Genomic DNA, 26,223 nt, shown 5'->3' with positions numbered 1-26,223 from the left:
AGACAGCTCTTAAGAAGCTGTCAGTCAAGCAAATAAAAAACTGAGTGGGTCTAAACCTTGTCTCTAGACAAATATGGAAGGAAGGGATTGGAGGCCTTTCTGCTCATGTACCTTCATATTTTTTCCATCCTTCTAAACTGGATGGGAATAAATTTGTTAGCATGTTGGAGACTGTTATCAGATAACAACTGAAGAGAGTTGCTGAGCAGTCTTGTGGAACTGGAAGAGGCAATCTACTTTTAAAATAGTTTTCTTAGTACAAGAGTGAAATTGTATGATATAACATCATAGAACTCTGAGTAGTAACTGGAAATTAATAACCATTTTCCCGTGTCCCTAACTATATATAATGAAGAAAAGGAATTCTTGTGAGGAACCTTGTTCTTATTTAGTTTGCAGTTTAATGAAAGTACAAACAGTGCTCTGTTGGCTTTGTGTGCACTATACAGGTTGAGGAACCATTTAATCAAGGACTTGATGGGTACTATATGGCCAGCCCATCTGAGGAATGGAAATTTAATTCAGTTCTTAGTCAGTCTTATATTTTAACTACTTGAGTGAAACACTAATAACATTTAAGGCTTGTCAGTCATTTATAAGCTTCTGCTAATGATGTTATGGCAGTTACAGCCTCTGTTATAGCATGTTATTGCAGATGAAGGTAGAAATGCCAACAAAAAAAATGGAATTTCACCCAGCCGTTTTTTCCAACTGACCTATGGATTTTTACTTAATACTTCATCAGTTCCTCTTTTTTTTTCTTCCTTTCCTTATTATTTTCCCTTAAACTTAGCCCTGAAATGCACTATTATCTACTTCTGTTACAAACATTTTATTAAAGTTATTTTTCAGAAACATGAGTATTAATTATTAACTCTCCTTAACTACCTGTTCTAGAGAATTTCACTGTGTAGTTTGAGGTTCTTCAATGTAAAGATCTTTCTTCTATAATCTTGATATAAAACATATACCTGAATATTCTGTAGGATTTCTCAATTTTGGGAACAAGTTCATTTCATTAAATATCTACAGTGTCCTTTGTTTTGTCTTTTAGAGTTTTTTTGGTGTTTTGTTTTTGTTTTGTTTGTTTTTTTAACTCGGACACGGTCTGTAAACAGGACATTTACTCACTTGTTTTTGAACTTGAAGTTGCCTCAGGATTTTTTTCTTGAGTATAAATTGTTAATGGACAGGAATTCTCTTTTCGTACAAGCAAAGGTTTGGTTTCTTTATCTTCGAACTTGACTGTGACAGTTGTATCCCTAATAATAATTTCTTGCAAAGTAACAAGTCTATTAATAATTTGTGAAGAAGTCTGTGATGCCATCAGTTGGTCCTTAACCCTATTACAGTCTAATTTGTCGGCTCTCATAAATTCTTCGATTTTACTGTTTCTGAATGTAGACTTTATTCACCTCCTGTGTTAACTTCATACCCTTGTTCTTCCTAACAAGGACTCTGTGTCTGATCTTGTTCTGCCATTTTAGTGGGAAATCTTTGAACTTCTGGCAACATTTTCTTTTTTTCGTGAGTCCAGCCTTTGGACAGTAATTTCTTTAAGAGAGCAGTAGTTTCAGACCATGGTTGGGTATGGTTTCTGTTAAGGCTACATCTGTCCTTTGAATATTCTTTTGCTGTAAAATGAGAATGTAGTTTACCTTTGGTCTGAGTAATTGCAACCAAAGCTGTTTTAAGTGTTCTAGACGTTGGGTATGCCATATTGTCTTGTTTGGTAGATGAATATTTTTGTCTCTTTGTCCCTCTATATTGATTGCTCAGCAGTCTAAAGAGTTTTTAACTTGGTTTTTCTCTGGATAGCTGTCAGTGAAAAACAAGTTGTGAAATAACTGAGAAAAAGTTTCTTGGCATAAATGTCACTTAGGCAAAATGAATGGTTTCTTTGTAGAACATGTCAGTTGTGATCCTCTTAAGCGGTGATGCTGAGCTCCAGTCCTCCTTCCACCACCCTCCTGCCCACTCAATGTTCTGGCCTTGCTGAGACTTCGAGTGATGCTCCCTTTGAGAGTGTGCTCTTATTGCTTTTACTTCTGGGTTCCTCCTGGCATTTGTTTGCTGAGTAAAGCTTACAGTGATCCCTATATACAGAGAACCATTTCAGGAAGTAAAGAGGATTACTTTCCATCCAGTATTTCTTATCGTATTTATGGTATACAGACTTTCACAACAAATCTGTTTCCTCTGTGAAAACTTGAGATGGATGTAAATGCTTGGGTGGAAATGAACTGAGAACTGGCACCATATCTTACCCTTTTTTAATCAGTGTTCCTTCAACTAAGGCAAAATCTTAAAGTCGAGCTGTAGTCTCAATAGAAAACACATAACCGAGCTAAATGTATACAGGGACTGTGTTTACAAGGTTTCAAAGAGCAGTAACAGACAAACAGCCTGCCTTCTTTGGTAATACAAGCTGCTGCTTGTAAACAACCGGTGGAAAATCATGCTGCTACTTTACTTCAGTTTGATTTTGATCAACGTCTGTAAGCTAGGTAGTCTTACGGTGTCACCTAATCTAGGTGGCAGCTGGAAGAGAACAAATTTTCCTGGCCATTGAAAAGGAATTATCCAAAGGTGATTGTGAATGTTTTGTTTGGACAGACAAAGGGGAAATTTTTAGCGATGAGAAATCCACATTTTTAGTCAGTTGAAAACTAGTTTATTTGTTCATTGAAATATTTTCCTTGGAAGTTGGAAAGCATTTCACAGAAATCACCATGGAAACTGCTTGAAGACTGCTGTTTCAGTACTCAAATTTTAATGTATATTTTGTCAAAAATTTACAAGTATATTGAGGTTTGGACATCTGCTTATGTCATCAAACGTTGCCAATATCTAAATTCCTGCAAAGGCTTGCAGATAAATACATGTTAGTCAGCATGCAGCTCGCTAGTTTTCAGTCTGAAGAATGTAAGCAGAAAAGGAGAAATAGAAGTACCAAAGAAGGAGACTTCAGAGTTCGTATTGTTTGTTCTTATGGTGTGCTCTAAAGTCTGATTTGACTTATAAATGAACAGTATTGTGAAGTGTTGGGTTCAGCTGGTTCTGATTGCAGGCTCCCGGCAGTACGTAAAAATGTCGGGGTTTACTAGCTAAGATTAGGGAAAGACAGCTTGAGGAAGAGGATGACGACAATGCTGGATGAAAAAGGAGGTCAAGTTCCAAATTTGAAGTGGTGCTAAATATGTTGCTGGAATGAGATCATGTGATTCCTAGTTCCTTGTGTCAAATTCCCATTCTGGTCAAAATATCTCTTGCCACAAAGCCTGGAAAACTCCATCAGCATTATTTACCTTTATGACATACCCATGTTTAGACAACTCTTCTCAGCCTCTACAGTCCTTCTGTTCATCTACAATCTCATTTAATTACTGTTGCATTAACAATGACCAGTCACGGATAACGGTCTAATTGCAATAGTTAATACATTGTCTTGCCTTAGTTTGTATGTATTTTATTCTGCATTCTAAAATCTTTCAGATACTTCTTAGTACTACCTTGTGTCTTTATTAGGAATATGAACAATCCCTTATCACGGTTCTTTAGTTTAATCCAGTTTATACCAGTCTGCTTGTTTCCTCCTTTTTTGACTTCACCTTTTCCCACCTTAAGCCAAAACAAAGGGAGGATTTATTCTCATTTTAAATTATATGAAGTCTATCATCGAGACTTCAGATACGCAGGCTTCAGATCTTTCTCTGCAGTGCTGGGAGAAATATAACTGTTTTTTGTTTTGGTAGAAGTTGAATTTGTTGTGATGGAAGTTGAACTGTACAGATGTTTGAACCAATTACGTAGGAAATAGGGCCAACACTGTTTTAATTATTTTCAAATTAAATTGTGTGTTATTACGAACGTCTAATTAATTTAATGTATGTTTTAATCAAAGCTGTAGAAGCTTTAATTAAAGCTATGCTCAAGGCTGGAAATGCTGCAGAAGGTTGTAAGCATTTCAACAGCACCAGCTAGGATTTGAATTAAATTGAAGTGGTAGGCTTGTGATGTCAATGTGCACAAATCATCATTATGAAACCTTGAACAAAGAAATACTTCTCAAAGGAGTAGTAAAAAGAAGTTTCCTAACTGTATTGAATTAATTATACTGATCTATTAAGTGAATTTAGATCTGTTTATCTTTCTCTGAATTGCTCCAGAGTAGAAATGAAAGCAGTGCGTAACTTGCTGTTTTGTTTCTTGTATTTTCAGGTGCTTCAGCTACAGAAAGCCATATGGAAATAGAAGGAATGGCTAATTGTCTGTCGTATTATGGCATTTCTGATCTGAAAGAAATTCTGAATGCAGTGGTTAATAGAAATGCAAAGGAAGTGTATGAATGTAGACCTCTCAAAGTGATAAACTACTTGGAAGTAAGACATAACAATTTACTTGTAAAGACTGGCTAGATAAGCTCATAACGAGTCCTTAGAATCTTGAAGCTTGAGGTTCTTTTTTTTTTTAATTTTCCATTCTAATTAATGTAGTTCTAGTCTGAACAGAAATTACTTTTGAAAAGGGGGATGCCGGATCCTCTCTGAGGTGTATGGGCTCTGCATTGCTTAGCAAAATATTTCAATCGGACATCCACAAAACATTCATCTAGTGTGATCTAATACATGCTAAGATCTTATGCTCTCAGGGTTTTTATGCATATTCAGTTTTCAGACTGGAAAGGCATTTCTCCTTGTTAGAATACAGAAAAGTCATAAAATTGCTTTCAAGCTCTTAAATGCAGTTGAACCCAGAGCAGTAATCAAGCTTTTATTCCCTTCTAAATAGATCTGTGAAGAAGTTATAAAAGATTTAAGTTACTAGTTTATGAAAAGTGGGCATTAATGGAAACTTAATTCTTGTGTTAACCTCGAAGAGATGCATGTCCTGAAAAGCAGAAAGTGCACCATTTTCACTTGATGAAGAAAAATTCCTATGATTCATTCCAAGAAGGGATAAGAGACAAAGGGAATTTTCTTTGCCAAAAAAGCAAGCTGTCACTGGAATTAAGACATTGAAGTGAAAAAAATGAAGTCTCACATGTAGTGAAACCCATATGCTTCTGCAAATGCTTCGATTAGTTAGCATCAGTAACTTCTGAAGTTAAGGGAAGCACATGCTGACAACTGACAGTCTCAGAAGTCCGCTCTACTCAAGGCACTAGTGACTAAGGCTTGCAGGAAACCATGTGTTCTTCACCAGCAGCCAGCATTATTCACAAGCAGCCAGAGGAGGGGTACTTTAGTAAAAGAATCTTTAGGCTGTTTTCTTTCAGATGTTGTTATGCAACAGTTGGAACCAGAATTACTTTTTCTTTTTTTTTTGTTTGATATGCAGTAGATAAAATTGTCTGCCCAGAGACAATAATAGGCATGAATTTTCAGAGACTGCTAATAAATACGGTACTAGTAAAAGCTGGAATAACTAAAAAGTAGTTTTCTGTAATTTCTTACCTTATTTCCAGATGGTTCACTTATGCTATCTTAAGCCACAGTTCTTGAGATATCTGTTGAAAAGAATACCAAAGTTTGTTTTTATGCAATCTCTTGCCTATGTGATTTTCTGAATTAGGATACATACTGAGGCCTAGGCATTTACATGGAATATCTACTTAACCTTCTGAACATTAAGATTATACAAATCTTTCACTGCCTTTTGGGGTCAGTAAATTTACAGCTGCCTTTGCAGCAGGTGAACTATTGTCATGCACTCTTAAAGAAAGAGTCATTTAAGCGTTCAGACAGGAATTTAACCCGGTGTGGAGGTGCAAGCTTTAAGCTCTCTACTGACAAATACCTGTCTGTCAGGTGGAAGGAGATGGAGTTGGTCTGTGTGAATGCTAGTGTTTAAAAGGAGCGTGTGTTTAAAAGGAGAGTGTGTATGAGTGTGTGTATTTGTGTGTGTATATATATATATATAAAGGTACAGTAAAGGTGTATATCAAGAGATTATCAAAGCATTGTTAAAAGCAATTGTTAATCTTGTGAGGAACAGTTCAAAAGACTCTTCAGCAGCAATTGTAGCTGGAAAATGCGTATTCACTGGGAAGTATGTGGCATGCATTCGTGAAAAAGATTGATTTCAAAAATAAGCACTGGAATAAGCACTTCTTATCATTGCTTCATGTTCAAAAATGCAATTTCTGTCCCAAGTTGGGGTAATCAGCATATCTTCTTCTTCGGCTATCTTCTGGCAAACCCAGAAGCAAATACAGAGAAATGGTTAAAGAAAAAGCCTTCCTAAGTAGAGAGTGGTCCACAGTGATCATTTTTTCATTTGGAAGAGAGGGATGGGGGAAACTGCTGAACAGATTCACATTAAAAAATGATGAATGTTGGTTTCATGCCTTGTGAAGGCAGGGAAGCCTAAGATAGGAGAAGGAAACAGAAATGAATTTTGAAGTTACTGATTCTTTGAGGGTGTTTGCTAGTAGCGCAGTGTTCAGCAGTCACTTTGGATTTTTAGTACTGTGAGATGACAGCATGTAGTATATATTTAATACAGCATTGACCTAAAATTTCAGGATAGTATTTCTAATACTATGTTTAACTATTTCTGTAATTTATACCAGTTCATAATCTTGTGGTGTAGAACATGTCTTGTGAAGTGGTGAATCTCTTCAGGCAATACTGTCACCAACAGAAATTGAGCTATTCAGAAACAGGGACCCTAACAGAAAAAGTGCAAACATAACCAATAGGCTGTGTGTGTGACTATCATAGAAGAGCATAAAATGACCAGTATGATATGTTCAGAGTTCAATTTGTGTTTCTGGGGTTCAGAGTATACCAGTGTAGAAGAAGAGTCACCTTTCTTTCAACAGTGAGTGCTTTATGCTTAATTCATGCTCTCTGATAGCTCCAGCTTAACATGTTACAAAGCAGAACTTTAAAACTACTGGGTTTTTTGTTTTGTTTTTCCTTTCCACAGGGAGAAGCAGTGCGTTTAGCTCGGCAGCTGCCCTTACATTTGTCAAAAGAAGACGTAGAAAACACAATTTACAGGATGAAGCAACAGCTTGGAAAGGAAAATAAAGGCTGTGTTCATGGTCGTCCTTTTTTTCACCACTTAACAGATATTCCAGAAGTTAACAAGCCATAACTCCAAGGAAATTATTCAGTAAATGGAACATTTTGTTTGGGATCGAATTTCTCTTGCTTCATTTTGATCGTTATTCTGTAACTTCAGTGTGTTTTGTGTAAAGTTTTTGTATAATGACTTTTTGCTATCAAAGTTCTCCTTGATTTTTTTTTCTATTTAAGTTCAAATGCTACTTGAGAAATGGAAATAAATTAATATTGTACAGAAAAGCTCCACTATTTTTTTAAAAGAATTTATTAAAGGAATGTTCTCAACTGGTTTGATGCTTTTCTCATCGCTGCAGGTTTAGAAAATATCAGTATGTCAAAATGTTTTAGATATGGTTCTGAGCTGCTCTCAACAGAGCTTGGCAAAATTGGTTGCACTATGACAGGATAGGTTAATTTCTAAAGGAAGCTGGGTAGCAGTAAGCATTTAAACATGGCCCTACCATATATGGTTGTTATTGGCACATATTTATGTTGTTGGATTTCTATTAGGAAACTATTTTGTTACATGAAACAAAAACTCACGATTTTGTGAGTATTGAAGTCCTAGAGTTCCATCTCTGAGAAGCTTTTTCTATTAACTATGTAAGTAACTCCAATTATTTGTAACCTTCGGGTGCAAAGCTGTGATTCTTAGAAGTTCAGTACATTATTAAAACTTAAGATTAACAAAAACTGGCTAATTTATTTAAAAGTTGAATGGATCAGAGTCAAGAGAGTACAGGTTAGCTCTGAAAGCAGATGCTAACATGCCGATGATAGTGCAATGCTGTACATAAACCATTTGCCATTTGGAAGCAGACAGTCCTCAGTCACGAAGAGCATGGCATAATTAGGGAGGAATCTGCTCTATGAAGAGCTGCTGATGGTGGTAATGATGTTCATTCTATGTCTACCATAATGTAACATTAATTCCTACATTTCAATCAGTAGGCTACTTCCATACATTTACTAGATTATGCCTTCTGTGCAGCACCACATCTCTGGAAGCGTATGCTGAGCAGTTTCAAAAAAGATCACCTGTCCCTTGGTGTATATCCCTAATTATTTTGTCACAGCAAATTTCAGTACTGTGAAAGTAGGGGGGTTAACCTAACTTTGCAGTGTTTCTGTGGCTGCTAAGTAAGTGGTTAAAAGGTTAAAAGGCCCAAATCTAAGCTGGTTTGTGGACGAGAATCTCAGAGTACCAGCTAAGGAAACATGTAGTGTGCAAATGCATATTACTGATTTACTGCTCTGCATCAAGTGATGTTGAACAAATGAATGATGCAACAGGAAGTAGTATTTATTACCTCTTTAGATGTATGGAAGAATGGTGCAACAGCAAGATAAACTACTCCCTGTTGCCATCTCAGTAAGAATATGTGCACAAGAAATATGTGAGTTGTTCTTTTGCTGTTGCCTACCTTTCTCATGTACCTGTCATAGGTCAGATTGAGAACAGCTGAAATATTAGGCAGTGAGAGCCTTCAAGAGTAGTAGTAAAGTGTAAAGGGGGAAGGAGTGGTCTGTTTCTGGAGAAAGTTAGGTATCTGCTGTTATGCTGAGTGAGTCTTAAGACATAGCCATGAATATCCTGGCTGTGAGGCTCAAGAAGGCATGGGGTTGATGTGCTTGACTGAAAAGCCAGCAAGAGGAGCACAGAGTCATAGAATCACCGAGGTTGGAAAAGACCCACAGGATCACCCAATCCAGCTATCCACTCTTCACCAATGGTTCTCACTAAACCATGTCCCTCAACATAACATCCAAACATTCCTTAAACACCTCCAGTGTTGGTGACTCCACCACCTCTCTGGGCAGCCCATTCCAGTGCCTGACCACCCTTTCAGAGAAGTAGCATTTCCTAATGTCCACCCTGAACCTTCCCTGGCGCAGCTTGAAGCCATTCCCTCTAGTCCTATCACTGTCACACGAGAGAAGAGGCTGACCCCCAGCTCACTACAACCTCCCTTCAGGTAGTTATAGAGCGCAATGAGGTCTCCCCTGAGCCTCCTCTTCTCCATACTGAACAATCCCAGCTCCTTCAGCCGCTCCTCATAAGGCCTGTGCTCCAGACCCCTCACCAGCTTTGTTGCCCTCCTCTGGACACGCTCCAGGGCCTTGATGTCTTTCTTACAGTGAGGGGCCCAAAACTGGACACAGTACTCGAGGTGCGGCCTCACCAGTGCTGAGTACAGGGGGACAATTACTTCCCTGTTCCTGCTGGCCACACTATTTCTGATACAAGCCAGGATGCCATTGGCCTTCTTGGCCACCTGGGCACACTGCTGGCTCATGTTCAGTCTAGTGTCAATCAACACCCCCAGGTCCATTTCCTCCACAGTCTTCCAGCCACTCTGCCCCAAGCCTGTAGCGTTGCCTGGGGTTATTGTGGCCAAAGTGCAGGACCCGGCATTTGGTCTTTTTGAATCCCATTCCATTGGCTTCAGCCCAGCTATCCAGCCTGTCCAGATCCCTCTGTAGGGCCTCGCTACCCTCAGGCAGATCAACACTTCCAGCCAGCTTGGTGTCATCTGCAAACTTACTGAGGGTGCACTCAATGCCCTCACCCAGGTCATCAATAAAGATATTAAACAGGACAGGCCCCAGCACCGACCCCTGGGGAACACCACTCGTGACCGGTCACCAGCTGGACTTAACTCCATTCACCACCACTCCCTGGGCCTGTCCCTCCAGCCACTTCCTTACCCAGCTGAGAGTGTACCTGTCCAAAATGCATCCAAAATGCATGCATCCAAAGCCTGGGTGATCAAGCAGCTGCCACCTTTCTTTTGGGTCTGCATTACGTTTGCCAGCTGTGAAAGATTTTAAGAGGTTTTGGTGTGTTGGGATGACTGTACAGTGGGTGTTAAGAGCCCCATCAGAGGTCTAGCAGTACACTGCATAGCCAGTTATGTTCACACTGGGGGCAAACCCCATGGGCAGGAGGAGGTCACTAGAGAAGGGGGGTCAGCAGCACAGGGACTGGTGGAGGAGAACAGAGCAAGGACTAAGGGAGGACACAAGAAGTATGTCCTAATTTGTAATGAGAATGTGACTGGAAAACCTGGTACACACTGTCTGTAAGTGCCACTCACTGCAGAAATGTGAATTTTTAGAGTGAAAGCGAGTAGGTGTATGGAGGCACAGGAATGAGATGTGACTCTTGGCTCTGAGGGGAAAACAGGATCCCAGTGTGGCAGTGGATACAGAAGGTTATAGCTTATTTTTATTCTTTTTTGGATATAAACTGTTAAGAGTTGAAGGAGTAGCCCTAGCCATAGGAAATGCCAAAGTCAATCTGGAGAATGGATCACATAGTGAAGTGCTAGAAATTAAATGAATACATACACTGATTTTAATTAGTTAAGAAGAGTAATTCATTATATGTGTGTTAATCTCAATAAGTGCTACATATATATATTAATCTCAGTTTGCATATATAGCACTTACCGAGTTTAACAGTTGGTTATCCAAAGGTACCCAGGCTGAGGTGGGTGGTAACTTGACACGGCCAGCATCTGCACAGGTGCTGGGCTGGGCTCCGTTGCCATGGCAGCAAATGAGCAGCAGGTATTTCTGTGGGGGCAGGTGTGCCTGGTAGAGGCCTGTGGTTCCCTCTCTACTCTCTGCTCAGAAGGTGCCTCACGATACTTCCCTGAGGTAGGTGAATATATGGTTTGTTTTTCTCTCAGTCTTTGTGAGGTGCTGAGGCTGGCTGCTGGCAGTGAGTGCTGAAGGATGGCGCTGTGGGAATGAGGCCTTTCCTCCTCACCTCAGCCGTGGTGGCTGTGGTACTGCAAGCCATAACTGTGAGTTGCTCTGATGCTGTGCTGATGGGAACTGGGTGATGGTTTTAAGTGGTTTAAGAGAAGCCAAGCAGTGCATTTGCTGAAGTGGTTCTTGTGTTGGAAGGTGCACCAGCTTTGGTCTTTGTTTGAAGGGAAGAACTAATGTTTGAGAGGTGAAATGCTGTGTAAAAGCTTGATTGTTAGGACATTCTTCCCTTAAAGGATGAGCTGGAGCAGAGCAGGGTGCAGGGAAGCACTCAGGGCACCTCAGACCCGGCCCTCCCCACCACCAATGGCCGCCTCTGGGCGTCTCAGGGGAGTTCTAGTATTTGCACTGCCCTCTGCTGGCATTCTATTCTTGAGCAAATTTGGCTAATAAAACGGTCGGCTGGCAGCTCTGGGGCTGCTTATGAGTGAGCATCATGTCCTCCTTCCGTTCATCTACGTGTCAGCATTACCACGTGGGAAACTGCTCCAAGAGTGCTCTCCTCACCTTCCCCAAGTAAGCCTATTGCAGGTAGCAGCATTCCCTGTCCAGTAATATTGGGCTTTCCAGACTAAAGCTTTATTGTTTGGTTGGTTTTTTAATCTTCTGGCTCTTCATAGCTTTCCTCTTTTCTCAGAAGGATTGTGTGTGTGCTGCTCGTTGGCCGGCTGTGCTGGTGCACTTCCAGCTCCAGCGTTCATCTCCCCAAATTCTGAGAAGTTGTGTGTTAATATGGATTCACTTGACCATTAATTTTCTTTTTAAGTACAGGAGTGTCTTAAGGAAGAATAATTTTTCCTGCTTGTGAAAATAGGCATACAATGAAAGTAATATCTTCTACATGTTTCTTTTCTAAATATATTAAGAGTCTTAATGGTGGAGTTTCTGTTTCCTGTGGGTTAAGGAGTGTGTATGTGAAGAGACTTGGGTTGTTTCCATGGATATGTATGTTTCTATTCCTTCAGTATGAGTATTACCAGTTCAGAGGATAACTCCAAAACTAGGGGAATGGTGACTTATTTCAGGAGCACTCAGCCAGTCATTGGCAGCAAATTCTATGACCTATGTTGTTAAACAGACCTCTTCTATATTTCAGTATGGAGCACTGAAAATATCTAGCAATAGAATCAATACCTTCAAACAGTGCTCTAGTTACACGGCTGATAATTCTTCAGTTGCAGTGTATGCAAGTGGTTTCGTTTGTTTTAATGTTCTTACAAGTATACTGGTATTACTTTCATGAAAGCAGGCATCAAGGACCAGTGGGTTTATTTTTGTTTGAAAACGTTTTCTGATGTTTGGTCTTCAGAGCTTGTTGTATCTTCTGTAATCAGGCCTAGTTTGTGATTGGTTGTGTTTTGTGAGCCTGTGTTTCTTAGATAAACCTATAGCTTTTCATTTGTTTGTTTGGGTTTTTTTTTTTTTTTTTTTTGCTATAATAGCAATATTGAAGAGTTTAAAAAGCTGTTTCTTTTATATTCAGCATTTAGCAGGCTGGGTTAAGATTTGTAATAAGCTTAAGGGATATTCATTTAAATTTCCAAATGGAGACCCACCAGAAGTGGCTTTTATTTCCCCTCTCTCTCTCCTTTAAGCACAGAGTATCATATCTGAAATTATGGAGAGTATAAATGTGGAAATGTTAAATCTTTTGTTAATGGCTTCGAATTAAGCACACATTGTTGCAGATGATTTGGAGGACTTATTTAAAGTAAATATACAATTTCAAGCTCAATTATCATTCATAGTTTAACTACGCATAGTGAGGTATTAGGTCTGTGAATTTGATACAGTGTTACTTCATAATTATGATGCTTTTTTTACAGTAAATTTGATATAGAACAGTTGCTAAAGGAAAGCTGCTGAATAGTGTGACCAAACATGTTATGGAACACATCTGGTGCATTAGTTCAGGATGTGCACTGCATAAGAACAGAGCCTCTAGCACAAAACGAGAAGGAAGCTAACTCCACATGTATAAGTTTTGTGGACATGAGAAGAGGTTAAACAATTACAAGTTAATTGTGTAAGCTAATAGGAGGGGTGCATGTAATGTCGTTTCAAAATAGCGAAGGAGGAAATGGATGAGAATTATTGTTTTAAAATCTCCAATGAATGGTTTACACCTGTTGATGTTACGTTTAGAACAGCTGTTTCTTTTATTATCAGTAAACAGATGCAGAAAGTAATGGAATGTTTTAAAGCAATATGTTAATCCTGTCCCCAACTACTGAACATTCTCACAATCTCGTGATTAAATATTAACTGTAATGCTGCTGTCATCTGCAGCTACAGAATTCTTAGGGTTTTCTCATTCATTTATGTATCTAACATTGTAAATGTTTATCCAATGTTGTTGTAGTTTTTTATCAATCGATGGCACGTCCTTACGCACATCAGTAATTTCACTGATGATTCTGTTGGAATTACTCAGCCACAACGACCCTAAATTTTGCTCAGTGGTTATTTCTTTCCTGGTAATTTCACCCTCTGTTGTTGCTTGGTGTCGTGAGTAAAGCTTAGCCAGAGTAGACTCTTTCACTTCCAATCACTGCATATTGGAGTAGCACTCGTAAGGTGGTACAAGTGAGGCTCTTAGGTAGCTCATGGAAACTTTTGTTTTGTGTGGAAAATAGCTTCAACCCTAGTTTGTTTATTTGCTGTATGCCTTGGGACAGATGTGTTGTGTTACCAAGGTTTTTAAGTGCAGAACAGCTATGATTCTGACAGCTTATTGGAGCAAATAACTCAGAACTGCAGATACCACCTGTAGCTAAAAAAAGGTTTTAAAAGTCAGTGCCTAAGTTGACCTGAGGTTGCACAGAAACCAGTACTTGCCACTCACCTCCTCAGAGTTAATATTAATAGTTCCTCAAATGGGAATGTGTTAACTTTGAGCTTACAGTATCTGTAAATGCTATATATAATTTTAAAAACAACATTTCAGTGAAATAACATGGAATTGTGGAGCATTCCCAACTCAGCACTCCAGGAACAGAAGCACAGAGGATGGACGCTCTGTAACTTGTTTGGCAGATTAACTTCCAGGAAACGTAGAGACTGATGAATATGGCAGCTGCATTATTGAAGTACTGTATCCAAACCCAGGTCAAATGATTCATTCATGCATAGAGTAACTCAGCATTAATTGGATCATTACGTTTTGTAGTTGCTTTAAATCAGCAGTATTTTGTGTTTCAGCACTTAACGTGCATGTTCAAATTAGAATGTTCGCACAAGGAGCAGCCATGTTGCTAGAGGTGATCCTATAGGAGTGTTCACTTCTCAGGTCATCGCAGTGAGAGAAGGACGTTGGTAGAAGTGCAGTTTGACCTCATTTCTGGAGGATTTCAAGGATGCTGAGTCAGGTGAAGTTACTTAAGTTGATATAAATTACTAGAGATGTTATGTCTTTCCCTGCTCTTATTAGCCCGGTACTGTTTCTACTGGGTGAGTGAGTAGTCTTCTCGAGAGATTAGAGTATTTATTGTCTTAATTAAAAAAATAAGAGGAACCCTCTTGTATTTATTCAGTAGGTTTAGAAAAAGTCCTGTCATCTAACTTCAGGAGAAAGTCAAGGAAAATCCTTCTGGAAACAATTTGAGTTTATTTCATATAAAGTAGTTCTTGAGAGGCAAATGGTTTCAGCTGTGAGGAGTGATTCTTGTCAAACCTCGGGCCAGAACTGACTAGTAATAAATAGATTCTTTCAGAGCAACGTGCTGTGGGACTTCTGTTCTTCTTCACTTAAAGCAAACAGAGTTTGACCCTTACTTAGTCAGTTAAAGTTTCTGTTGTTCCCTGGCAGTGTAGGTACATATAACTTAAATAAGAACTTGTTTGTTTTTTGCTCAGATGTGTGAAACTAGTTCTAGAACATGTTCCCTCTTCAGAGGGATTCACAGTTGTCTCTCCCACAAGATAACATCCTCCTTTACACAGCACTGCCACCATTATTGTGCCTAAAGCTTTGCATTTGAAAACTATTTGCTTGTGATCTGTTGCCACTTAGGAGAACTGTAACCCTGCTGTGTTTACTGCAGCCTCTGAGCATGTGAAAACACTGACAGCTCCTTTAGAGAGTGTGGATTTGAGTTGGCAGTTTGGATCTACATCTGCAAATGAGTAAATGTGATTATGCACCAACTATGACAGAGCAGTAAGATGGACTCCATCCTTTCAGAATTGCAACCTCTTATACTTTTAGCCAGATTTAAGGTAGATGAAAATGTGTAGCTGTGATATTAAGGATCATGGTTTAGGGGGCAATATTGGTGGTAGTTGAACATTTGGGTGAGATCATCTTACAGATCTTTTCCAACCTTAATGATTCTATAAGCTGAAAAGTGCACTGACTGCTGTTAGGTTATGGAGGTTCCTACACAACTTCATCAGCAGCTTGAGCTGGATGCAGAGTTGCCATGGGGGAACAAAAAACCCAAGTCTTGCAGCTAGGCTTGTGCTGCTAGTTTTCTGCTATAATTAGCAGGAACCTAATGGCTAATGGTTGGCTATGCTTAACTCTCACCTAATTAGGAACTCTTTGTAGAGTCCTTAGGACTGAAATTTTAGACCAAATATTACTGAGAGTCGTCAAAAAACAGTGCAGTCTTCTGTTACTAGTGTGCCCTGTTCCTTCTACATTTATTTGGATGCTGTGTAGCAATTAAGTGTTGTGCTGATTCCTTAAATCATGCTAAGCAATGATGGTCTCAAGCACCGGTAGGTTTTTTCTTTTTTGGCAAGCCTGTGTGGATACAGAATTAAAACTCAAATTCTTAACAAAGACTTCAAAGGTCCAATATATTGCGATAATAACTGTCTTAGTAGTTTTCTTAGCGTTGTCAGTCCAAGCCTTAAAAATTTGCAAGAAGTATTTTGGCACAGAGCAGTTTGTTGTAAGGAGGGTTTAATGGCTTGTTATGTCCTATTTCTATAAACAGAAGTCATTTAGAGTTCAGCAGATATATTTAGAATCAGCATTTGTGCTGGTAGTTACAAGCTGAATAAAATTATCTCTGAAAAGCTCAATATGCAGAAGGGAATACACCAGCTCAAATTTGTCTCACAGCAAACTCTTTCGGGAAGTTCTGATGCTCACTGTTAATAACCTTCAAATTTAGGAAATAAATTTTTAAATAATTATTTAGACGATTTGTAAATGAAATGATAACAAGTGTTGTGTGCAAACATTGCTGGTTTTAGGAGAATGTTATGGCTATGGCTGTCCAATAATGTCATGCTCTTTTTACCCTGGCAAAATACTTTAATCTTCATAGGGGCCGTTTCTGTGCAAAGCAGTGCAGGGCAGGGTGACACCTGGGGAGGTGGGATTTGGGCTGGTTTGGATCAGAAATTATTAACAACACTTTGCACTGAGTGTTTTGTAACCTAACTTTGCAGTTTGTTGACTTCAAGATACGTGCAATGTCTGAGAAATATATGCCAAGTCTGCTTGCAATACGAGTTTTATAGCAAATAGTAAATTAAAACCGTAGTGACCTTTTGGTCTTGCTGACCATGTGCATAAAGATGTTCGTCGTACTAATCCCAGCAACGAGGTGCTGGCTCAGAGGACAGCAGGGATGAGCAGTGTTCTTGTATGTTTGTTCTCCTTCGTTTTTATAGAGAAAATTCTGCAATTAGAATGTTTGTAATTGTACTCAGAGGATGGGATTTTGGCATATTTTGTGCTGGAAATAATGGTAGTTCTTTTGTTTGGAAAACAAATTTAGTTTAGTGGTCTGAATCGGCATTGGTGTCCCAATTTACATCTCTGTTGATACTTCTTCCATGGTTACCATCTCTGGCTCCACTGGTGGGAAGTCTGTTAACTTGTAGTGGATCACTGCTGGTATAGATCCTGCTGGACACTCAACACTGAATTCAAAGTATGTGCTGCACTGAAGTACTTCTTTCCTCCTGTATTTTAGCACAGTAAGAGCTGCTGTCCTTTCTTTAAATACAAAATGTCCAAACTTCATCATAAAAAACATGTTACCTGGTCAAGTGGCTCTTGGGTAACCTGACTGAAGGAGCATCTTGCAAGGATGGTTTGGTAAGGTAGCTAGAAATTAAGCTTCATGTAGTTGTGCCTCAGTAGGCCGTGTTTCCGTTTTTACCTTGTTTGGATTTTGATCATTGCAGTTCTTGTAACATCTTTGTTAAATGCCACTACTGAAGAGGGAAAATGCAGGTACTTATAGAGATTCTGAACTAGTCTTTGATGGCTTTCAGTGCTGCTCGTCCCCGTGTCTGCACCACAGTGCTCTGTATGTGGGTGGGAGCAGCACTGCACCCGTTTGTCCCATCAGGAAGCCAATACGTGGAGCCCAGGGCTGTCCCAGTGCTGGTAAACCTGGGAACAGGACCTTGTGTGCAGCCTGTTTCCCTGCTTTAACTGCACGGGAAGCCTGCTCGCTGCAGAAAGCGATACTCTGGTACCGAGTGATATATATGGCGTGCAACACAAAAGATTTCCTGTTTTCAGTTTATATTACATGACCTGTGGGCTAACTGAAGAAAACATCACTGAGAAAATGCTACATCTACATATACAAGTGTTCCTATTGATACGTTATTTTTCTAAGATTTTGCTGAGTAAAGCTATTTCCACACAAGCATTTTGGCCATCTGCAACTGCTCGTCAGTGAGCCTGGTTTGAGAACACTGGTTGTAATTGTAACCTCAGGAATGTGTGACCAGCTCGCAGCCAGCTGTGCATGCCCTGACTTTTCCCAGGTGTTAAGATCATGGCCACTTTTGTTCACTCTAATCAATGGGGCAAAATACATTCCTTGTTCTTCCCCACCTTGTACTAAGCCCAAAAAGTGTTATTTTGTGTGGTTGTGTTTGAGATGTCATAGCAAATAACTAGGCAAAAGTGTCCACGTTGTTTAATTGTTGTGCATACGTGTCATGGTGTGCAGCATCTGTATGGTGGTGTGTATTTAGAGAATTAGATTAAGGTCCTCCTCAGTGTGCCATGGTCTTGCTATGAATTAGCAGTGCTGACCCTGCAAATTACAGAAGAGGGTGGTTTTTTCTAAAAAGCCATTTGCTTATGTTTCAACAGTGTATATATTCCTTCAGTTTAGTTAGACACAGTCAGCAGCAACACTCTCTAATCATTTCTATTTTAATTGTCCATTTCATGATTGTATGAACACTTACTAGCTGTCTTCTGCTTGGCAGCTTAAGTGGAAGCCCTCCCTAAATCCAAGCAGGTGTTACCTCCATACAGATTTTTGCTTTATTTTCTGTACCTAAGTAGCGTTTTCTAACCCTGTAGCACTTCACATAAGTAGTGTTTGCTGCATTTAATGTAAGGTGTGAATATAGCTTATGAATAAGCGATACGTGTGAGTACAGCTCTTCTTTCAGATGCTGGAGAGGAAGGACGCTTTGAGTAATCAGAAGTGGGCTCATTGGTGCCTATCACTCTGATTTTTCAAGTAGAAAGTTTGGCATGAGATTAATCAATGAGCATGATCATTTGGAGATATAAATAAATAAATCCCTTCTTCGAATCACTATTGATGGCAAAAAAGCCAGTGAGTTGACACAATCTTTGTAGTTAATACAGACAGGACCTGTGTTCATACCTTGAGACCTATTCTTTATAAGATCTGAAAGATGCTTTCCTCTGGAAGTAACCTACATACTCAGACCAGTTTCTGGGTGAGAATGGATTTGGACCTTCAGGTGGAGCATATCTGTATCAAGCTATGAGATAGTGAAGTGTGAACTCACATGTATGAAATGTAAGTGGCAGGTACTGAAAAAATGCAGCCCAGGCTGAATGCATGAAGAGCTTGACAGTGTTTTACCCTGAAGTAATAGTAGCATAGCTGGTCTTCAGCCGTGTGGTCTGAATGATCCCTGTTGTTCTCCAGAAGTCAGCAGGAAGAGACTTTTGGTGGGCTTATGACCTATTAAATTATCTGTAAGTTAGGTGAATTGGAAGATGAGCATCAGAGTTAGAGACATTTCTGACACTGCCAAGCAAATTCTTTCAAGACATAAGTGCAAGTGTGCTCATTGCTGAATGTGAGTACTAGCTGTTCTGTATGCTTGTTTTGCTCAGAGTAACTTTGAAAATGTCTAAGTGTTGCTTGAAAATTCTGCCTCTGTGGCCTTTCAGAGACCCCATATAATTGTTTTTTTTCTCTGAATATAGCAAGGACACAGGTCTTAAACCAGAGCTAGTATTTTCCTCACTGCTTTGAAATCTATAGGGAAGGAGCACATGAACTCTCTAAGTACCTAAGTGCTGTTGGAGATTTGTTTCTTAGGGACTTGGGAGCTCAGTTAACCTTTGAAGTCAGTGAAGAAATAGACTCCTGAACACTTGTTTAGCTCTTGGAAGTTGTACCAGAGGTGCTTGGGGAAGAGAAGATGACACCAACTCTATGCCAAGACCCACTTAAATGTGAACTTAGAGCAAGGCAAGCCTCTCTTACAGCTGCAGTATTGTGGAGTACTTGCGCATGATGACCTTAGAGAGGAGGCTGAATTATGTGCTTATTCAAGAGTGCCCTTGTAGTAAAAGTACGGGTATGTAAATCCTCTCTAAAAAGTAGGAACCATCCCATCTTCAGCAGAGGATGTAGGAGAGCTGATAGGACCTGGGATAAAACCACATGGTACAAATGGCCCGTAAGTGATTTGTGCTTCTGACTGACATTTCTCCAGTGAAGACTCCCAGATATGTACCAGCATTGCAAGATTCCTGAAACCACTGGTCTTTGGTATTTCCTGTGAAATCTAAACCTAATGTTCACAATCTGCATCAGCACTGAGCTGGTCTGTCCTTTGTTTTCTGCTTGTCAAGGTGGCTTTTCTCATTAGCATAAATCACAGAGTTCCTGCAGCAGTAGCGTTGTCCGTGTGACACGCAGCGCTTCTGCTATCGCCGAGGGATATTTACAACCCCAAATGCTCTGCTTTGGGTTGCTGCTTCTTTCCCTCGCTTCTTTCTAAGTAATAAGATGGATCGAGTAAGGATTTCTAAGAGGAAGTCATCTGCAGTACAGTGATATTTTTCCTTATTCATCTCATGTGAACAAAACAGATTAGCCAAAGGCAAATATAATGCACCCTTCCAAACTGTGAAAGTTGCAAAGCAATGACATCAAAATGTCTGTGATGTGTTGCATTCGTCTATGGCAAAGAGGTTAAATATCTCTAAATTGTGTAACCTCATAGTATCCATACCTCAAGATACTTCTGTGAGGTATGGATACATAACATAAACAGTTTCAGTGGATGTTTGGCAGTGTCTTGGCATTTACTCCAGATACTTTCAGTTCAATGGGAGTGAAGGGCCATGCCTTATTACAGCCTCCCTTGATGCGTTGTTTCAGAGGAAGGAAATTTGGAAGCGAACTGCAATTTTTTTATAGCCAAATGTGCTGGTAGTTTTGGGAGGAAGTCAGATGAGCCACATGCTTATGTTTCTTCCCCCCTGCTCATCTTTCTCACTTTAGTTGTTCGTTGCCTTTCTCTCTCAGGTTTTCTTGAGCAACGTCTATTATCTGGTAACATGAGATGTATTTTAAAAAGGTGATCTGTGACAATTGCTTTGTATGGGGTAGGACCTGATCTTTACACCTGTTCTTTCTCAGTCATTGCTGTTGGAGCAAGAATATTTATTTCTGATGTTAGCACCTTGAATCTTCCTCTCTGTGCACCTTCACAAACATTATTATACCTGCTGAGATGACCTCAAGTGCTTTCATTATGAGGATTTGAGGACTTACTGGAGTAGGAAATAATTTCTTCCCATAGAGCTTTTGAAGGATCAGTAAGAAGTGCTTTGATTCATTGCAGCTCTCAATCATGTTGCCTTCCACTGTGTTTTCATCACATATTGCAGACTAAGTAGTATTAATCTGCTCAGAAGTTGGGTGGAAGCTGCAGGGAAGGAGCAGAAGTTGGTTTTTCCCTGTGTTCTGTGGCAGCATGTGAAAGCAGTTGAGCAGAGCTGTTAGCCTTGTTCCTGAAGGCTAATGTAAATTGAAGGTCCTGAGCACGAGAGGTTGTTAAAATTCTCATAGGGCTCTCCATAAGATTTTAACCCCCGTGGTCTGGCCGGGCTCCAAAGTGGGTAATTGCATTCTTCCTACCTAAATTCCCCCTGCAATTCTGATTCGATGCGCTGGTATTCCTCACTTCCTCTCTGCTGCCATTCACTGTGCAGCAGTTGTTGCATTTCATCCCAGAGGTACTTGCTTTGGGTGACAGATGGAGTGCTCTGTGTGCATAGCCTATAAAGCATTTTAAGATCCTTTGGGATGGAATGTAATTTATGATGCTTAATTTTTTTTAATTATCTGCTTTCTAAAGTGCAGTAGGTTAATCTCAGCCTTGAATGCATGTAAACTGTGTGCAACAGACCTAGAATTGAGATAGGATCAACAACTGCTCCAATTCCTTCTTGAACTCCTTTCCAGAGGTTTTCAGATAGAAAAGGTCAAACTACAGGAAGTTTGTAAAGTAGGAAGAATATGGTCTGCATAGCAAGGCTAATGTGAGCTTTGCCTTAACTGAAGCGTGTATATGTGATGTACTCTGCTTAAGGATTCTGTTGTAGTCTTCAGAATATCATCCAAATGCTCTTCTGAAACAGTTGCTGTTTTTCTCTACTGTCTTCTTACATCAGAAATGCCTTCTGTTATCAAAAGTGTTAAATCTAATTCAGTTACTGCATACTGATTGGAAGTGTATTGGTATGAATTATAGTATTACCTCTATGCAGACAAATATGGAATTACTCAGCTTTTAGGAAAAGAGAGAACTAATCTTGTTATATGGCCAATGTGCAGAGATCTCACATCCAGTGTTACCTAAATATTGGATTTTCTTTAATATGTGTCTGTGATGCAGATAGCACGTGGTGGTGCTAGGGGACGCCTTGGTATTTAAAGTTAGTTTCTCTTTTTCATTCAGTAATAGAGTGGCCTGTAACAAATCTGTGTTCCATGGGAAGTCCTTGTACAGACAGCAAGCAGAATGAACCGAACTTCTATTTCAGAAGGCATACAAGATTGCTTTGCCTTTTCTGTTGTGTGTGATGGCCACTGCATTTCACAAGCTTCTAGTGTTCATACTTGTTTAGGCCAGGTATTTCTCCTACACCAGCAGCAGGTAGGCTGTGGGTAGAAACAGAAGACCTCTGATCATCTTTGCCTTTGTGCCTTGTGCTGCTAAGGGACCAACTGAGGGAGATGGTTCAAGGTGGTCTCAGAAGCTGGCAAGCTGCTCCCCAGGCATTAGGGGAAGCTGAAGACTTTGTGTGCAACTTTACCTGTAGCACAGAAAACGCGATTCCTGTGCCAGAATCTCAAAAATAGATACATGACTCTATGTAAGTGAGCGTGAAGCGCTCCTCAAGCTTCTGAGAGCTTCCTGGTGTTACTTCCTCAGTCGGTGTGGATCTCTGTGTCTTGGCTCCTGTCTCAGGCGGTTGTTTTCTGGAGCTTCTCTAGAAGTTCTAAAACGAGGAAAGGAAAACAACAACAAACTGTCACCCAGCTGAAGAAAGATAACCCTCATTATGTAAAATAATAACAATAATAATAAATAGAAGCCTGCTGTGACACAGTAAGTTTGAAAAGTTGAAGTATAGAATCTTGCAAAATCTTTCATAGCATTTCAATGAAAGAACATGCTATGAGCATATCCTTCTCTTTATTTCAGCTTTTCACAGCTTAAATTGAACTAAGTATTTGATGCCACATTTAGCTCAATGTACTGCACTGTTCCTCTGCTGCTGAGAAAGCAGCCTATACTCCCTGCAAAGCCAGTGTTAAATGTAAGCCTGCCTAGTGAAGGTTTATTAGGTTATTACTCCAAAGGGGAAGCTTAGCTGTCTTGCCCAGACCAGTCCAGGTGTATTGTAATTTAGAAACAATTTTCCATTTAGAATTAAAAAAAGATACCATTTCAGTACAGTAGTCTTTATGAGTCAGGATGGCCGAGCGGTCTAAGGCGCTGCGTTCAGGTCGCAGTCTCCCCTGGAGGCGTGGGTTCAAATCCCACTCCTGACAATTATTTTTGGCCTGTAATTAGTTGTACTCCTTGGGGGTTGGTACTGAGTTCAGTCTTGTTTCAACATCTTCATCAATGACCTGGACAAAGGGGGATATAGTTCATCCTCACCAAGTTTGTTGGCAATACGAAGCTGGAAATAGGGGCTGACACAACAGTAGGAAGTACTGCCCTTCAATGGGACCCAGACAGAATGGAAAGTTGAACAGGGAGAAACCTGATGAGATCCAAGAAGAGCAAATGTGAAGTCGTACATGTGGGGAGAAATAATTGTGTGTGTCAGTACAGGTTTGGGGCTGATCTGCTGGAGAGGAGCTCGGCAGAGAAGGACTTGGGTTCCTGGTGAGCAACAGGTTGGCTGTGAGCCAGCAGTGTGCCCTTGTGGCCAAGAAAGTCAATGGTACCCATGGTACCCTGGGGTGCGTTAAAAAGAGCATGGTCAGCAGGTCAGGGAGGTGAACTTCACCCCATACTTTGCCTTGGTGATGATACAGCTGTCTCTGGTTCTGGGCTCCTCAGTTTGAAATAGATAGGGATAGATCTTCTAGAGAGAGTCCAGTAGAGGGCTGCAAAGATGAATAAGGGCCTGGAGCGTCTCCCATACAAGGAAAGGCTGATAGACCTAGGGCTGTTCAGCCTTGAGAAGAGAAGGCTGGGAGGATCTCATGACCATTTATGAACATCTAAAACTTGGGAGCCAAATGGATGGGGCTCTTTTTATTGGTGTGCAGCCCCAGGACAAGGGGCAACAGGCAAAAACTGGAGCACAGGAAGTTCCATATAAACATGTAAAAACTTGGCTGTGACAGTGACAGACTGCCCAGAGATCTCCTTCTCTGGAGATACTCAACACCGTCCTGGACACTTTCCTGCTCAACCTGGTGTAAGGAACCTGCTGTAGCAAAGGGTTGGTCTGGGTGATCTCCAGAGGTCCCTTCTGACGGCTATGATTCTGTGATTCTATGAATTTACCAGTGTAATTTAAATATACAGTGGTAAGCATTTGCTTAAAATGACTGTGCTGCAAGGGCTTTATCTTGTGTTCATTTAAAGTCAATTTCAGCAATGCAGTTTTGAGATGCACTTAGCTGTTATTCTGTTATGAAAGGGAACCTGCGATTTTAGAACAGCTTGTGTAAGTAAATGTAAACAGCTTTATTTGTGCCAATGCTCTCTCAGCAGGCATAACATTACTCTTTCTTGCTGTTAACTTTCACAAGTACTTGTGATTTCCAAGCATCCTTCCCTGTGTCTGACTTGTGTTTTATTCATCCGAGCTTTGGCAGATCAGCATCCTTGTACATTTTATACTGGCTTCTGTTTCCAACATGAGATTGAAAGGTTTCGTTGAAGTGGAAAACAATTCATAGCTAGATCTGTGGAGGTACATTCCCCTTTATTTTGGGCATCTGTTTCATTTTCCTCGCTTTTCTTGTTTCTTTTAAACCTTTTTTCACTACCTCACACCCACGTAACTTTTGAGTATCTGTATGTGGGGGAATACCTTTAGTATAAACACCGTATTTATTTTGTCAGAAATCAATATCTGAGGAATGTATTAGATTTATCTATATTGTAAATGTTTTAATCCTGTTTTTCTGTTATTTCAGCAAATAGTCTCTACTGTTCATACACTTTATTTTCCAGCTACTGGCCTTCCACCATTTTTTGTTCTTTTTTTGTTGCTTCCTTCATCCCTTGCTGCCTTTTCCTTCAGAAAAGACTGCACTTTTCCACCCATGCATGGCTTCCTCACTCCTGCTTTCTTTTAGTTACCCACAGCTGCCTTTTCTCCATCCCTCCTTCTATCTACAGCTTCCTTCTTCCCCAGTACTCACTGCTTTGAAGAGCAACTTTAAATGAGAAATACCTTTCTGTTGAACTGTAAATCCAGTTTTTTTTAAGCCTTTGGTTTGAGGTTGAAAGACCATGTTTGGCTTTTTTTGTTCCTTGCAAGTTCCTACCATTTCTTCCCCTTCCCCCCCCCCTTCCCCTACCATCCTATTTATATCATTATACCTCTCTCCCTGCTTGTTTTAGCACTCCTCACTCAACAATTTCCTTTTGCGTTTGTGTGTAATTTAAGAGGCAGGCTGCTAAGTGAATATTCTGAAATACCTGCAAAATTCAGTTCAGTAGACTTGCATAAAACTTTCAGGGACCGTACTTTTCAGTATTACTGTGCTAGTCAATGTGGGTGGGGGAAATTAACAACAACAAAAAAGCATTGAAACTATTTTCTTCTGAGAGCCCCAGCCTCCTCATGTTCTGAAGACTATATATTCTGCATGGGAGAGTGGACAGTTAGTGCCATTCATTGGAACAAAACTGTTCTGTGTACAGAATGCCCTATATGGTCCTAAATTTCAACATCGTTAGGGGATGCTGTCTTTAATGACTGTTCTAAATCTGACTTTTTTTACAACTGTTTTGTGAAACTGGTTGTAGAGACAGGTGGGTATTTACACTGAGAGTTAGTTGTGCTCTTGAGAAAAGCAGTCATACCAGGAATATTCTTTTTAGCTGAAATGGAGATAAGTAATTTGAGGGTGACTTACTCAAGTTTTGAAATAGTTACACTATCTTAGGAGGAGATGAGGGGTAGATAAATGGTGAACAACTGGGAAGCTGGCTCTGAAGCACGTGCTCTTGAATTTGGACACTGAGTAATCTGTTTTGGCTGTTGCTGGCACTGCAAATAACAGCATAATGCAAAACCTTCCTGTTTCTTCCCACTCTTCCAGTCTTGTCTTTCCACCAAGGGTAAGCAGCAGCCACGGCCAAGCTGCCAATGGCAGAAATGGGAATAGCAGTGTGGCTGGGGCCTCTTGCATGGCCAAGCCTGCAATCTCCCAGACCCTGCTGAGGCTTGGCTTCCACATGAGTTGATTGATGCATGTCAATGTGGATTTTTTTCACCCGTATGCCAGCCAAGAGTCCAGTACATTACCTCAGTTGTCATATTGTCCATTGAAAGAATTCTCCTGTGTAGAGATGTCAACTAACCATATGGGTTTCATGTAACAAGGAGCAAAACTACACTTACTATTGTTTTATATTATACCACCTTCTGCATTTGCTTTGTGGAGTCACTGGGCTTGTAAAATCTCCTGAAGAGAATTGTTAATAAGGAGATAATAACCTTCAGGGTTCTCGCATGCCATTTTCTCGTTAACTTTTCATGCTGCAGACCTGGGGTTTTATTTTCATCCCTTTAATAGACATATATAAGGAAAAGTTGTAAACATGACTCCCTTAATTTTTCTCATGTAGTAATTGCTTTCGTTGACTTTCTTCAGAGCCAGATCCTTTGCCTCATCTC

The 26,223-nt window shown here is 40.1% G+C and overlaps 2 protein-coding genes, 1 long non-coding RNA gene and 1 other non-coding gene across 10 annotated transcripts in view; 3 read left to right on the top strand and 1 right to left on the bottom strand.

The window, feature by feature from the left end:
• PMS1 (PMS1 homolog 1, mismatch repair system component) overlaps window positions 1–7,358 on the top strand; it is a 41,171-nt gene extending 33,813 nt beyond the window's left edge. For all 7 annotated transcript variants that reach the window (XM_015289159.4, NM_001006508.2, XM_040703379.2 and 4 more), the window contains 2 exons: window positions 4,222–4,382; window positions 6,934–7,358. In XM_015289159.4, coding sequence (XP_015144645.2) covers window positions 4,222–4,382; window positions 6,934–7,104 — 332 coding nt within the window. In that variant the 3' untranslated portion in view covers window positions 7,105–7,358. The remainder of the gene's footprint in view (window positions 1–4,221; window positions 4,383–6,933) is intronic.
• Window positions 650–10,659, bottom strand: LOC121111309. The gene is made up of 3 exons (XR_005861606.2): window positions 10,527–10,659; window positions 5,457–5,509; window positions 650–2,096 (listed from the first exon to the last, which is right to left on the bottom strand). It is a non-coding gene; the product is annotated as an uncharacterized LOC121111309 (long non-coding RNA).
• Window positions 10,660–10,678: 19 nt separating this feature from the next.
• The window catches only part of C2orf88 (chromosome 2 open reading frame 88), a 64,864-nt gene continuing 49,319 nt past the window's right edge, over window positions 10,679–26,223 (top strand). The window contains exon 1 of the mRNA XM_040703221.2: window positions 10,679–10,736. The gene's annotated coding sequence lies outside the window, so the exon portion shown is untranslated. The remainder of the gene's footprint in view (window positions 10,737–26,223) is intronic.
• Window positions 22,818–22,900, top strand: TRNAL-CAG. Its single transcript has one exon. It is a non-coding gene; the product is annotated as a tRNA-Leu (tRNA).

The sequence above is a fragment of the Gallus gallus genome, chromosome 7 (assembly GCF_016699485.2).
Source record: "Gallus gallus isolate bGalGal1 chromosome 7, bGalGal1.mat.broiler.GRCg7b, whole genome shotgun sequence".
NCBI lineage: Eukaryota > Metazoa > Chordata > Aves > Galliformes > Phasianidae > Gallus > Gallus gallus.
The sequence above is the reverse complement of the archived record's forward strand: the minus strand, read 5'-3'. Positions and strand labels throughout refer to the sequence as shown.